Source organism: Phocoena sinus, chromosome 10, assembly GCF_008692025.1.
Source record: "Phocoena sinus isolate mPhoSin1 chromosome 10, mPhoSin1.pri, whole genome shotgun sequence".
NCBI classification, from domain to species: domain Eukaryota; kingdom Metazoa; phylum Chordata; class Mammalia; order Artiodactyla; family Phocoenidae; genus Phocoena; species Phocoena sinus.
In genome coordinates, this window is record NC_045772.1 from 47,768,826 (window position 1) to 47,782,716 (window position 13,891).

A 13,891-nucleotide genomic window follows, 5' to 3' on the forward strand; every position below is an offset into this window, starting at 1 on the left:
TTTCTTCTCTGGGGAAAGTTAAAACTTAAAATAGAAAAGCTAAAGGTTTTTGAGGCTGTATTTCCACCTTTACTGTGTTCATCAGTTTGTTTTTTCTTCTGCATACAATGGATAAATTTGTGTATCATTGTTTTCACCTACATTCTTCCTTGCAGCGACAGGACACCATGTGAAGAAGAGGGACCTTAATTTGGCTATAGCTGATAATGACCAAAAGTAGAATAGGAAGAGTTACTTTGCTCCATATCAAAACTACAGTTCCAAACAAATGTATATACTGGTATACATTTTGGCAAAATATCTTTACAAGGAAAGTTTTATTAAAAACCTCTAATAATTTTTCAGATTTGTCTTCTAAATACGGTATTATTTTGATGATTTATTTATGTGTCACCTACTCCTTCAGAATATGAAATGGTGGAAGACACATGACGTTTCAGGATAATTAGTTTAGTTTTACTAATGTGAATTTATTGCTGCTACTGCCTCTTAGAATAGAATAGCTCTTAGAACAGTTGCACTGTAGCCAGGAATGCTCCATGGGGCCTTAACTTTGACTCCAATATCTTATTTATACCCCACAAAATTGTATGCACATATGTTTTCTAAAGACCAAAGAGGGCTTACATTTATAACAATAATCATTAGTTCAAGCCATTTTTCATTTTTTAAAGTTCAAATGTAAAAGTTTTTTAAAATAGACCCTTATATGTTGATCAAAGCTCTACCAAGAACTACAGGTTGAATCTGTCGAGAAAGTCAGACATATCTGTAGACAAATACAGACATAGTTTCATTCTCATGTCTACTAATGATGCTAAGTTTTTTAATCCTGTTATAAGCAAATAGTTATACCTAGCAAAAAAAATCGTAAGACAGAACCAGAATTCACTAGTTTGATTATACGTCTTTTTTTTTTTTTTTTTTTTTTTTTTTGCGTTATGCGGGCCTCCCACTGCTGTGGCCTCCCCCACTGCGGAGCACAGGCTCCGGACGCGCAGGCCCAGCGGCCATGGCCCACGGGCCCAGCCGCTCCGCATGTGGGATCCTCCCGGACCGGGGCATGAACCCGCGTCCCCCGCATCGGCAGGCGGACTCCCAACCACTGCGCCACCAGGGAAGCCCTATACCTCTTTTTATTTGGGGATGGATTTGACAAAATACTTGCTGTGGTACTTTCTAGCTAGTAAAATTTCTATGTGTCTATCAGCTAAATATTTTTTCCTTTGGCCAACTATTAATAGTAACAACCACTTTATTATTGATTAAGTGTGACAACATATGCTAAGTGGTTTTATATATCATATATTCTTTAATCCTCATAACATTCCTGATACATATCAATAGGTATTAATTATCCCCGTTTACAAATGAGAAAACTGAGACTCAGAGAGATTTAAAAATATGCTCCAAATCCAAATCTGTTAAGTGGCAGATCTGGGATTCAAACCTGGCTCTGTTAAACCCTACAGTCTGTGCTCTCCACGTTTAAATTCTCTCTGATCATTTTTATCTGAGTACCAGAAACCATTCTAGCTGTAACTTGTCATCAGCATGACCTTGATAGGCCTGTCCACCAGGTGATGCCTCTCTTGTCAGCTTTTCTTGATTTCAGAATTTCTGACACCTCTTCCAAGCTGAGGCAGGCACTCCAAGCCCACCCTGCACCCACACACCTTCTTGGTCAGCACCACCTCCCAGGTCTTCATCTGCAGTCTGGTCGGTGGCTCACTGTCACCTCATTATCTCTCTGCGTCTTTCTTCAAAGTTCTACTGACCCAAATAGGCCTCTGACACATGCTATGATGAGTGTTTCCAAGGGGTTCCTTCCTCCCTTGGAAAAGCTGCATTCATTCATTTATTCAAATTCATCTGTGTTTTCTTTCTGGATTTTGATCATTATTATTAACCTGCCTTGAGATAGTTCTTCTGATTCTGAATCTCCTCCTTGCAACATAAATACCAATAATTGTTTCATTAAATGGATTTATGTTTAACGATACCAGAAAATGGGTTTGTGTCAGATCCATAATATAAATTTTTATATTTATACTATAGAAATAAAAACCCACCAAACATAATTATAAAAATGTCACTACTAATTGTTAAATCTGTGTTGTTTTATATTTTAAATGTATATTTTTAATATTTTTATTTTGAAAATAGTTTTTAAGATTTTTTTTTTTTGATGTGGACCATTTTTAAAGTCTTTACTGAATTTGTTATAATATTGCTTCTGTTTTATGTTTTGGTGTTTTGGCCCCAAGGCATGTGGGATCTTAGCTCCCCGACCAGGGATCGAACCCATACCCCATGCATTACAAGGCAAAATCTCAACCACTGGACCGCCAGGGAAGTCCCTTAAATAACTGTAGGCTTTAAAATAAACAGTTATAGGGCTTCCCTGGTGGCGCAGTGGTTGAGAGTCTGCCTGCTGATGCAGGGGACACAGGTTCGTGCCCCGGTCCGGGAAGATCCCACATGCCGCGGAGCGGCTGGGCCCGTGAGCCATGGCCGCTGAGCCTGCGCGTCCGGAGCCTGTGCTCTGCAACGGGAGAGGCCGCAGCAGTGAGAGGCCCGCGTACCGCAAAAAAAAAAAAAAAAAAAAAACAGTTATAACCTCCCTTGAAGTACAACATGTATAATCAAGAATGTACTAAGTAGCATATTCATGAAAAAGTAAGATCAGGATGTCGAATCCAGGGTTATTATTCAATAATTACTTAATAAGTGTAATCCACTTAAGGCACTCTTTTTTTAAGTACATATGGTGAATAATTGGAAAATGGACTCTTTTATGAAGTATTTTGCTCTAAATCCAATGCATTAATCATATAAAAATTTTAAAATATGAAGTATTTAAAAATAAAATGGTTACTATGTCCCACTGTGTAATGACCAACAACATTTACGTACTAAAAACGTTAGTACTTAAAACATTCAGCAGTTAAAAAGGTTTTGAGATACATCAACTTAGGTAGAAAAGAAAAAGTTATTGCTCCTTTAAAAAAAAATTGAGGTTATTTTCGCTTAATTGTTTGCACTGAATGTCACTTGCAAAGCAGGTGCAGAAGTATAATATCATAAAGGGCTGTGCATTTTATTTTTGCTCCAGATTGTTACTTACAGGAGCCCAAAAACGTTACTTTGAAAAATTATCAATTTACTGTGACAGATATGCTGAACAAATTCCAGTAACCTTTGTGCTTGGTAAGTATAGGTCACATGCAGAATGCAGCCACACAGCTGTCTCCGTTAGGATAACACCAATGACTCTGCATGGGAGTGTTTCCAAGCTGAGAGGCATGCCTGAAAAGTCACTGCTTGCAATAGAACCAGAATCATCCGTAAGGTTTACCTTCAAGGCTGCTTTCGCTAAATTAACCACCAACAAGTTTGAGGTAATAATCTGCTCTTGGACAATTCAGCTTTCTTTTCACTAACTCTCCATTTTTGCCGTCAATATTTGAGTTCTAATACCCACTTACTGGGTGCTATAGCATTGCGAGGCACAAATTACATTTTTTTTCTGGAGGGCAAAATCATCAGATATGGATAACAACATATTTTTTACACCCTGATCCCTAAAAAAACTAAAATTCTGCTGAAAGCATCAGTGTCAACAATATGTCTACAGTAAGAAATTGCTTTACAATTTCCTGTTATTCTACAGGGTTTTATGTTACTCTGGTGGTGAACCGATGGTGGAACCAGTTTGTGAATCTGCCCTGGCCAGACAGGCTGATGTTTCTCATCTCCAGCAGTGTTCATGGAAGTGACGAGCATGGGCGCCTGCTCAGGAGGACACTGATGCGCTATGTCAACCTCACATCCCTGCTCATCTTCCGCTCGGTGAGCACGGCTGTGTACAAAAGGTTTCCGACGATGGACCATGTGGTTGAAGCAGGTATTGTAAATGACTTTTCCTTCCATGGGGCTCCTCTTGACCTCGATCAGAACTTTCAAAGTTCCTTGGAAAATGCCTTTTATTTATTCATTCATTCAAGAAACATTTACTGATTACCTATCATGTGCCAGAAACAGTCTTAAGAGGTAAAAATGAATGTCATGGTTCCTGCCCTCAAGAAGTTTACTTGGGGGGCAGAGCAAAGGAAACAGCTGACAGTCAAACTCAAATTAAGTTGTAAACAGTCACATGGTCCATAATATAATAATTATCATATTTATTCAAACCTTCTGTAATATCACCTTACATTTTCTAGCACTTTACAGTTTATGCACTTTCATAAATATTATTTCATATGGACCTCAAAAAAACCATGAGAGATTCAGAGAGGTTACGACCTGTCCTGGATCACATAGCTCATTAGTGGGAGAGCCAAAATTTCAATTCAGGCTCAGAACTCCTAACTTAATCCTTCCCCCCGCACCTACCAAACACAGAAGATTCTGGTAGGAACCAGAAATGCGGCTTTTCATCTAGGCAGAGCCTGAGAGTTGGCAGTAAAAGGCTGCTTTAGTGGGGGTATGTTGTCTCTCCTATTCCTCAGAGTAGATGCAGTTTTGTACCTGGGCTTCTGGAAACAGGATGCTGAGAACAAATCACGTTTGAAGAATGGTTCTCTTTGGTGTGTTAATACTTAGCAAAGAAGCTGTTAAACCAGCCTTCAAGGGGATGAGGATTAAATGAGATCATTGTTGGCACATACAGAATAAAAATGGGGTTTTGTGCTGGGTTGTCTTTGATCCATCTGAGAGTATGTTGGAATGTATAAATGAATATATAGTAGATATAGGAACCATGAGATGATTCTGCCTTTATATTGAGTACAGTCTCGAATTAGGTTGCTTTATCCAGCCTCCTTTTCTGAAATGTCCTTGAAAATATATATATATATATTTAAGAGCAGCATGTTTTGTTTGTTTTTGGAGGTTTGGGGGCTTTTGTTTGATTTGGTTTTGCCTTCTCAGATGGCGACATAGAGAGTGACTCAGAACACAGAGTAAGAGTTCAAATCCTTCTCTATCACTTACCAGCTATATGACCTTGTCTGAGTTACTTTACCTTTCTAATGCTTCAGTTCCCTCATTCATAGAGTGAGGTTAGAGTGATTTATAATACCTTTTACCTCATATACCTCATAGGCTTGCTGTGATGATTAAATAAGTCAATACTTGCAGTGTCTAGAGCAGTACCCGGCACATGGTGTGACACGAGTTCTTGCTATTAATAATGAAATCATCTAGTACAACAGCATAACAGTCCTTTGGTCACTTTAGAAGACTCATTTGATATGACATCCTAGGTCTTCTTGATCCCCTATGACCAGGATACTGTGAAAGGTAAGGTGGAAATAAGGAAGGAGGAGTGTAGAGGCCGTTGTTAGGGCTACAGAGCAAGACGTGAGAAAGTAATGGGGAGCAAGGAGTCGGTTACAGATTCAGATGAAGGGTACAAAGGGCTTGGCAAATGTACAGGTATATTATGATGTAAAACCAGTCGGAACTTAAAATAAAATTAACTGCCACCCTTCCTCCAAATTTAAAAGTGGAATACTGCATCAGAATGACCAAGTTTAAAATGCCACTTGATAACTTATTTTGCTTACCCTAATGTCTAAAGGATCAAATGTGATAAGCATTTCGACCTATGAAAAAAGTCATAAAAACAAACGAGAAATGTTTGGCCTATTCCAAATGGATGAGTGACAGCTAAAGTTTACTTGGATGAAGAAAGGTGACATTTCTGTAGTCCTGACACATTCTTGGAAAGAAGAAAGCGCATTCTGACAGCAATCAGACTCCAGGCCCAATTCTCAGAGCGAATCTATCCTCTCAGCATCACCATCATATTAAAAGCAGAGGGGGTGGCTGGTGACAGAGAGGCCTTTAGGGCCTCTGGTTAGACATGAGCTCAGCAAGGCCTGAGTTGTGCTCAGGTCTGAGGTGCAAGTAGAAACGGCGAGATGAACGGGGGAATGATCTGAGTTCATTTCCTTTAGGTGCACTTTTCATAATACCGACACTCACTCCCTATCAAACTTACACAAACACCGGTCAGTACTTGCATCGACACTTTCCCCCTTTTCAAGGCATTTGGAACACTCAAGTACTCCTCTCTCCCGTACCACCAGTACCCCCAACCATTCCAAGAGCATAGGAGAATCATTTGCTCTTTGAGGTGCATTTACTTGAGTATGTATCAAGGTGTGATCCACAAACCCATGGGCCCTTTACATCTTGAATAACTTGAGTTGTTTATTTAAAATGCATACTCCTGGGACTTCCCTGGTGGTGCAGTGGTTAAGAATCTGCCTGCCAATGCAGGGGACATGGGTTCGAGCCCTGGTCCGGGAAGATCCCACATGCCGTGGAGCAACTAAGCCCATGCGCCACAACTACTGAGCCTGCACTCTGGAGCCCGCAAGCCACAACGACTGAAGCCCAAGTGCCTAGAGCCTAAGCCACCGCAATGAGAAGCCAACGCACCGCAACAAAGAGTACCTCCGCTCACCGCAACTAGAGAAAGCCCGTGCACAGCAATGAACACCCAATGCAGCCAAAAATAAATAAATAAAATTTATTAATAAATAAATAAATAAAATAAAATAAAATGCATAATCCTGAGCCCCACGTCAGACCTACTGAATCAGAACCATTGTATGTAAGGCCTGGAAAACCTGCATTTAAACATGCTCTTATGTTGCTCTTTTTATATACTGAAGTTTGAGAAGTAAGGAGTCTTTTCTGGGTTGCTTATTTTTTCAACGCTTTTTCTCACCCCCGGGGTAAAAGGTTTTGGCATTCGTCAAATAATTCATTACTAATAACAAAACTGCAACAGTTAAGAAAAGGGTGAATTCAAGGTTTCGACCATGCTGGAGGCTCCAGAATTGCTCTGGATGGTAGGCTCTGAGCAGTCTGCTCGGAGACTACCATCTAGGGGACTTGAATTAGACCTGCCTGGACACAACGAGCATCATTCTCACTTCAAGTTTTTGGTCAGTTTTTGTGCCGCGTCTGAAGGAGGAAGAGTACTGAGGGCGACAGGAGGGGGCTGAAGCCTTGGCAGGTGCCCTCTGGGGCCATCACTGATGATTGCAGTGTAAAGGTCTCTACTGCTCTCTTCCACCCCTAAGTGTTTTCTCGAAAGGCAGAAGAAGGGGTAGTGCACCAGCATGTGCCCAACAGGAACACAAGGTTTGCATGCTAGGTGGTGGGACAAAGGTTCTGAGCCACTGCCTTCCAAGCTGGGGGCCATGATTCACAGGCAGGGTCCTTCCTGGTCTGCCTCATGGCCACCCACATGGATGGGCACAGACTCTCCGTCGGCTGGCCATACAGACTTACCAGACTTCCTGCTCCCCAGCAGAGAAGGCTGACTCAGTCTGCACGTGGGGTCAGTTTCCAAGCTCTCCCGACTGGGTACGTGTCTCCACCTCTCTCTGTCTGTCCTTGGCCTGTGCCAACGTTTCTGGGAAGAACAGGAAGTTCAAGGATGGCGGAAAATGTTTGGCAGGTGCCCTGAGCCCAGAGCCAGGGCACCTGCTCCGCCTGAAGGCAGAGAGGGCTGGTGGTAAAGCACAGGGGCCCCAAAAGTGTAGGGGCAAAGGCAGGAGGCAATGCTGAGGATGCAAAAAAAAACCTCTTGTCAGGTGACTCCCTACATAAACCCACCTGTCTGGGAAAGTACATGTTCTCAAACTTCAGTGCACTTTAGATAGTGTTAAAAACTCAATACTGCTAGGGGCTTCCCTGGTGGCGCAGTGGCTGAGAGTCCGCCTGCCAATGCAGGGGACACAGGTTCGCGCCCTGGTCCGGGAAGATCCCACATGCCGCCTGGGCCCGTGAGCCATGGCCGCTGAGCCTGCACGTCCGGAGCCTGTGCTCCGCAACGGGAGAGGCCACAACAGTAAGAGGCCTGCGTACCGCAAAAAAAAAAAAAATCAATACTGCTAAAAACGCAGATCCGAAGACACCACCCCCAGAGATTCTGATTCAGTAGGTCTAGGCTGGGGTCCAGGAATGAGTGTGTTTAACAAGCCCCTGGAGACTTTGAGGAAGGGGGTCCCTGGATCACACTCTGAGAAACAGGGGGGCTTTAAGGCAATGGGAGTTGCCCTCCAAACTCTTTGTATTGCTTCAGGGAGGGTCCCTGTCACAAAGATCCAGGACTAGCAGGACAAAAACAGTGAGAGGATGGAGAGAATGAAGGTCAGCACCTCCTTGTGAAGCATCTGGCCATTGCTTGACTACAGCTGGTGAGCTAGGTCACTTACCCGCCGGTCCCTGACATTCCTTGCTGTTAAGCTGGACACTCAAGTTACATTATTCTGGGAAATACATATGCTTTGATGTTACAGGTTACATTTCTCAAATTAAAATTTCTTTATTTATGCTCCCATGAAAATAGAAATGTAACAGCTGAATGCAAAATAATGTGTATTCTGCTGGAAATTCCCTGAACTGGTCTGTTATCAAACAGTTACTTCACAGAGGAGCTGTAACCCAGGAGTCTCTGTTATTTTCCCTCTTGGCTACAAGCCTGCCCTGGAAAATGCCAGTCGTTTCAATCACCTGCCTTGGAAGATGTCACTCATTCTAAGTCAAGTCATGTGCACAATTCCAGATCTTTGCCAATTTAAGTGATGGCCTTAATTGGGTGCTTACGTTATGGTATGAGACTGAATCAAAACATTTTATCTGGGGTTTCACAGTGATCAGGAGAGAAAACATTTTCCTTCAAAATTCTTCACCAGAAGCACAAAAAAAGGAAATGGGAAATTATATGCATTCCTCAAAAAGAAACGTTACTAAATCTGTTACTAAATCTGTCATGCTTTTGCTCATTTAACAAAGATTTACTGAGTGTATACGGTACGCTAGGCATTGTGCTGAGCACTGGAGCACAGCTGAAAGCGAGGTCCCTGTCCTCGAGGATCAGTAAAGATTACTACAAGTGTTTCCTTCTATGAATCATTTTCAGAGACAAGCATAAATATATTTAGAGCTGAACTTCGCATCACTCCATTGCATTTCTATTTCTCTAAAATAGTTTCCTTCTGTGCTTGGTAGCCTGTAAGAGTGGTTAAAAGACAGTAAATTTTAAGGAAAGGACACTGTTTTGTTTTCTTGAAGGCCTGGAATCTTAACATGAAGTTCCTTGAGCTTCTGCCCTGACGAGAGAGAGCCTGTGGAGGCCCCATCAGGATTCTTAGTGACATACAGTTAACAGGCATAAATACAACCGAACGAGCTCCCAATTGTCAAGTGACTGTTGAGATAAAAGTTCTAACTTTAGATGCACTGTCTGGAAGCCTAGCCCCACACTTAGATCATTTAATCTGTAATCTTCGCTCGCTAAGTAAAATCGAATGGATTTTGTATAATATTGACTTTCTGCCCTGTGATCTGCTGTTCACGTTTTTCCTGATGCATTCTGTGCTACTGGGGTTCCCTGGTCTCTGAAATCTCTCACTGCTCTGTGTTACAGGAGAGATGATCAAGGGGATGGTGGTATTCATGGCTGTGCCAGTTTTTCCTCTGTTGGCTGAACTTTTACAGGCTGAGTCAGTTACCCCTATAGTCTCACGTGATGAGCCCAGAACAGACTGAATGTCGTCTTGTGAGTGCAACTTGACTCACCTATGCGCACTGGCTCTTCATGGGAGAGAAAGTACACACCTCCTTGCATTAGTGCCATGGATGGGCAGTCTCCGCCCACTGTTTGAAGGTTCACCACAGCTCTGTTTTAGGAGTTAAATCATGGCTTGCCAATCAATGCTTCTCAAAGGATGATCGTAGACCACCACATTCGTTGAATTATCAGGGTGTTTATTTAAATTGCAGGTTCCCAGACAGCCTATGAAATCTGAATCTCTGGGGCTTGGGACCCAGAAATCCACTTCTAAACAAGCGCCCCAGAAGCACTATGTTTGAGCCAGAACAAGGATGCTAAAATGGCCAGCTTGCTGTGTGACTCTGTACTAGGTGCAGTTGTTCCCAAACTTTGTTACAAGATGGAGTCGCTAGGGATCTTTTAAAAATACTGATTGTGGCTCACACCCCCAGACATTAGGATTCAATAGGTGTACAGTGCAACCTGGGCATCAGGAGTTTTTAAGCTCCTCAGACCATCCTAACGTGCAGCAAAGTCTAGGAACCACTGCACCACAGCGCATCTATTAACTCCAGCTTTATCTGCAAATTGCCTCGGATCTATTTACCCAAAGCAAATGGAATTCTGGGCCACCTGGACAGGCCAGGAGTTAAGAGCACTGATTTTGTGAATGATATTTCCTGTGCGTCATGTGTAGAAGGCAGTGAACTACCAAACAAGATACTAATTTAGAGACAGGAATACGGCTGACTAGAGATGTTTCACTCGTGTTTGACTCATTAGGAAAATAGAGGAGTTTCTCTGTCTCCGTTCAGCATTGCTAACCCAGAAACTGATTTTAATCAACCATATCCTATTTCAAGCTTTTCAAACTGTGGGTTGTAACTTATTATTGGGCTCTTAAATCATTTTAATGGCTTTGAGCCAGCATTTTTTATGGAATGGAATGGAACAGAACAGAAAATATCAGAGAGCACCTCACACAGAAGAGCCAATAATTGTTTTGGGAACCACAAATATATCTTACTATAGTTCATGGTTAAAAAAATATATATATATCTCAGTACTGCCCTCCACAATGCCTTCACAGTGTGATTCCATCTCTCTCTGAATCCCATTTTGCCTTGCTTTGATCTTCCCGGTTGACAGGGATTTCTAAATTTCTACCGCTGAATTTAAAGAATGGCTGCAGTTGAATCTGGTGGCTTCATTCCGTTCATTTGGAAAGTACAGAGAGGAAAATGAGCCAGGCTTGTTGCAATGTGCCTGAAAAAGTCATCTCTGAGAAGGGCTCAGATGCTGAATGCGCAACTTTCTCTTTCAGAAAGAACTGGCAATAAACCCATCCTGCCTAAAAGTTTTGAGAAGCAGAGCTTTTAGCTCTTCTCCTAACAGAGCCTCATGTACGCACTCTGCTTTAAAGGCAAAAGACATCTGCCTCAGTTTCAACTGAATCTGCGATTACCGGAATATTTTTTATTAATGGACTTAATTGGTCCTTTGGTTTGAAGGCAATAAAATTTTGCCCTAAAGTAGCAGATCCTACTCCATCAAGCCACAATTCAAGACACAAGTAAATACAAACATATATGTGTGTGTGTGTTTGTGTATATGTGTGTGTATGTATATATATATATATTTTTTTTTTTTACTCTGATTTGAAATATTAGAAAGGGTTCTTCGGGATATGCAATATGAAAATTGCTGAGCAGAGCTGAACTAGCCAGAAAACCAGAAGGAAAAAAGATAGCAAGAGAAATTCAAGGCAAATGTAATGGCAAGATATTGAATAAAATAGCAACGTCAGGGTGTGGATAGGGTCTGAGGGAGCGTGGCATGAAGACAGACATGTGAAGGAGACAGGGTAGTGTGAGGACCAGCCAACTGATGGTGCAGCCAAACTGTAGCAAATCAATACCTGTGGTTAACATAGCCTTAGAGATGAGGATAATGACCACATTCTGAATATATCATCAGTCTCTGGTTAAAATGGCCTGAGGCGCTGATGAGGATAACATTCCATGTAATAACAAATGCTCTTTGAATTGATTTGATTAACAATCTAGACTTTTCTTTCAATGGACCAACAACTCAATTTCCAAAGATGGGGTTACTTTGGATAAGATGTGTAACCCTGCAGGAAATAACAAAAATTATTCTGCCTGTACACTCTTGGAGGATACAATAATGTCTAGTTCATCTTTCACAGCACCTAGTAAAGTAGGCAATAAATTTGGGCTGAACATTTAAACCCCCCCACCACCTGCTTTCCTAGCTCTACATGTCCCTTTCCAATCAGTGGGTGTGCTACACGGCAGGGACTGGGGGGAGGTTACCTAACTCTCGCTTTAGGGTTCGCATTAAATTAACCCTCACTCTGCATATTTGCTTTTTGCTAAGAAGCCAAGAAAGGACTTGCCAGCATAAGTTGATCCATATTCCTGAATAAAAAATAACCAGAAGTAAAGTTATTCTTTGGTCAAATGACAGAGATTGCAGCCAGTATATAAATGCAGGCATTTTTGGAAACTGCACTATGAATCCCAAGACTATAACTGTTAGACAACTGATATGAAATGTCTGAGAATAGTCTTCCAGGGAAAAGGTGAAGGGTTGCAAGTCTTCAAGCACAGAGCCAAGACAGGTCAAGTTCATCTATTAACTTCTTATCATCAGATTTAATCATACTCTGCAAGTCTTAAAAAAAAACCAAACAGATTATCTAGATCATGCAACAACTTTGAAATGCACTGAGAAACAAGACAAGAATTCTCAGACTCATTCTTTGACCACCAGAGAGAGTCCAATTCCCCAGGCATGGGCAGACCCCTTCAAAGCTAATATAAATAACCTGAGTTTTATCTAAAACTAGCCTCTTGTTGGTAAATATTGGCTCTGTAGTTGTTACTCTGTTTATTTCAAATACTGAATAAACAGAATCTTCATTCAGTGGGGCAGTGATTTTTGAACATTGCTGTAGGTCAGAATTTCCTGCAGAGCTTGGTAAACATGTAAATGCCTGGACCCAATTTCATTAAATTATCCAGGAAGATTAAAAGGATGCTTACACCTGGACCTCACTCTAGACCAATTGAATCAGAATCTCAAGGGATAAGGTGAAGGCACTGGTATTTTCTAAAAGGCACTCAGGATAAGGCAAAGGTGCAACACTGGGTCAAGAATTCCTGCCCTATTGAGTCTGGTTTAGCAGGTGATGGTAGAGCCTAGCCCTCTCCATATATAAGAGATGTCACAAGTGATTCAGACACCCACGACCTGTGGACCATATTCTCAAAGCACTGGCCTGGATCACATCAAGGATCTAGGTAACTCTAAAGCTCTATGGGTCAGTGACTTTCAAAATGGCATATCTCACTTCTCCTTTGAGTTCTTTTCTGTTATAGCAACACCTCTTAAATAAAACTCAGTCTGCATGGTAAGGAGGGAGGATTACTTTAAGCAGGAAAACCAGATTCATAAACCGATTACAGATGGTTAAGGATACAAACTGTGTCACATTAGGGCAAAAGTTGATTTTCATCTGAATGTGTTAGAATTTCATAAGCAAATGATTGCATTTCTCAATCAAAAGTAACTCAAAATTCATATCTAACAAAAATCAGTTTTAGAAACAAGCTTTAATTCAGAAAACATTTATACTAAATCATACTGAACATTTAAAAGTCCACTTAAAAAGTCAAGGTGGGGGAACTTCCCTGGTGGTCCAGTGGTTAAGAATCTGCCTTCCAATGCAGGGGATACAGGTCCAATTCCTGGTCAGGGAACTAAGATCTCACATGCCGTGGGGCAACTAAGCCCTCGCGCCACAACTACTGAGCCTGTGTGCCACAATGAAATATCCCGCGTGCCACAACTGACCGATGAAGCAAATAAATAAATAAATAAATAAATAAAAGAAAATGATTCCTCATGCCCCTATATAATCCTTTAAAAAAAAAAAAAAAAAAAAGCCAAGGTGGTAAGTACAAGGATAGTCACTGCAGCATTATTTTTAGTAGCAAGAAAATTAAAACAACTTAAAACTCTATTCAAAAGAGAACTACTTATATAAAATACTGTACACAGTTAACTAGAATGCAGCCATTAGAAAGAATGGGACTTGCCTGGTGGCCCAGTGGTTAAGAATCCGCCTGCCAATGCAGGAAACATGGGTTCGAGTCCTGGTCCAGGAAGATCCCATGTGCCACAGAGCAACTAAGCCCATGTGCCACAGCTACTGAGCCTGTGCTCTAAAGCCTACGAGCCACAACTACTGAAGCCCATGTGCCACAACTACTGAAGCTGGCGTGC

The 13,891-nt window shown here is 41.6% G+C and overlaps 2 protein-coding genes across 3 annotated transcripts in view; one reads left to right on the forward strand and one right to left on the reverse strand.

Annotated features, from left to right (window-relative positions):
- RAB3IP (RAB3A interacting protein) overlaps nucleotides 1–13,891 on the reverse strand; it is a 168,826-nt gene that overhangs the window by 102,582 nt on the left and 52,353 nt on the right. The gene's annotated exons all lie outside the window — the stretch shown is intronic.
- Nucleotides 1–13,891, forward strand: part of BEST3 (bestrophin 3) — a 43,048-nt gene that overhangs the window by 2,658 nt on the left and 26,499 nt on the right. The window contains exons 3-4 of one of the 2 annotated variants that reach the window (XM_032645053.1): nucleotides 3,116–3,210; nucleotides 3,674–3,907. In XM_032645053.1, coding sequence (XP_032500944.1) covers nucleotides 3,116–3,210; nucleotides 3,674–3,907 — 329 coding nt within the window. Of the gene's footprint in view, nucleotides 1–3,115; nucleotides 3,211–3,673; nucleotides 3,908–10,904; nucleotides 10,961–13,891 lie in introns of those variants that run through there. The other variant, XM_032645054.1, reaches the window with a different exon arrangement.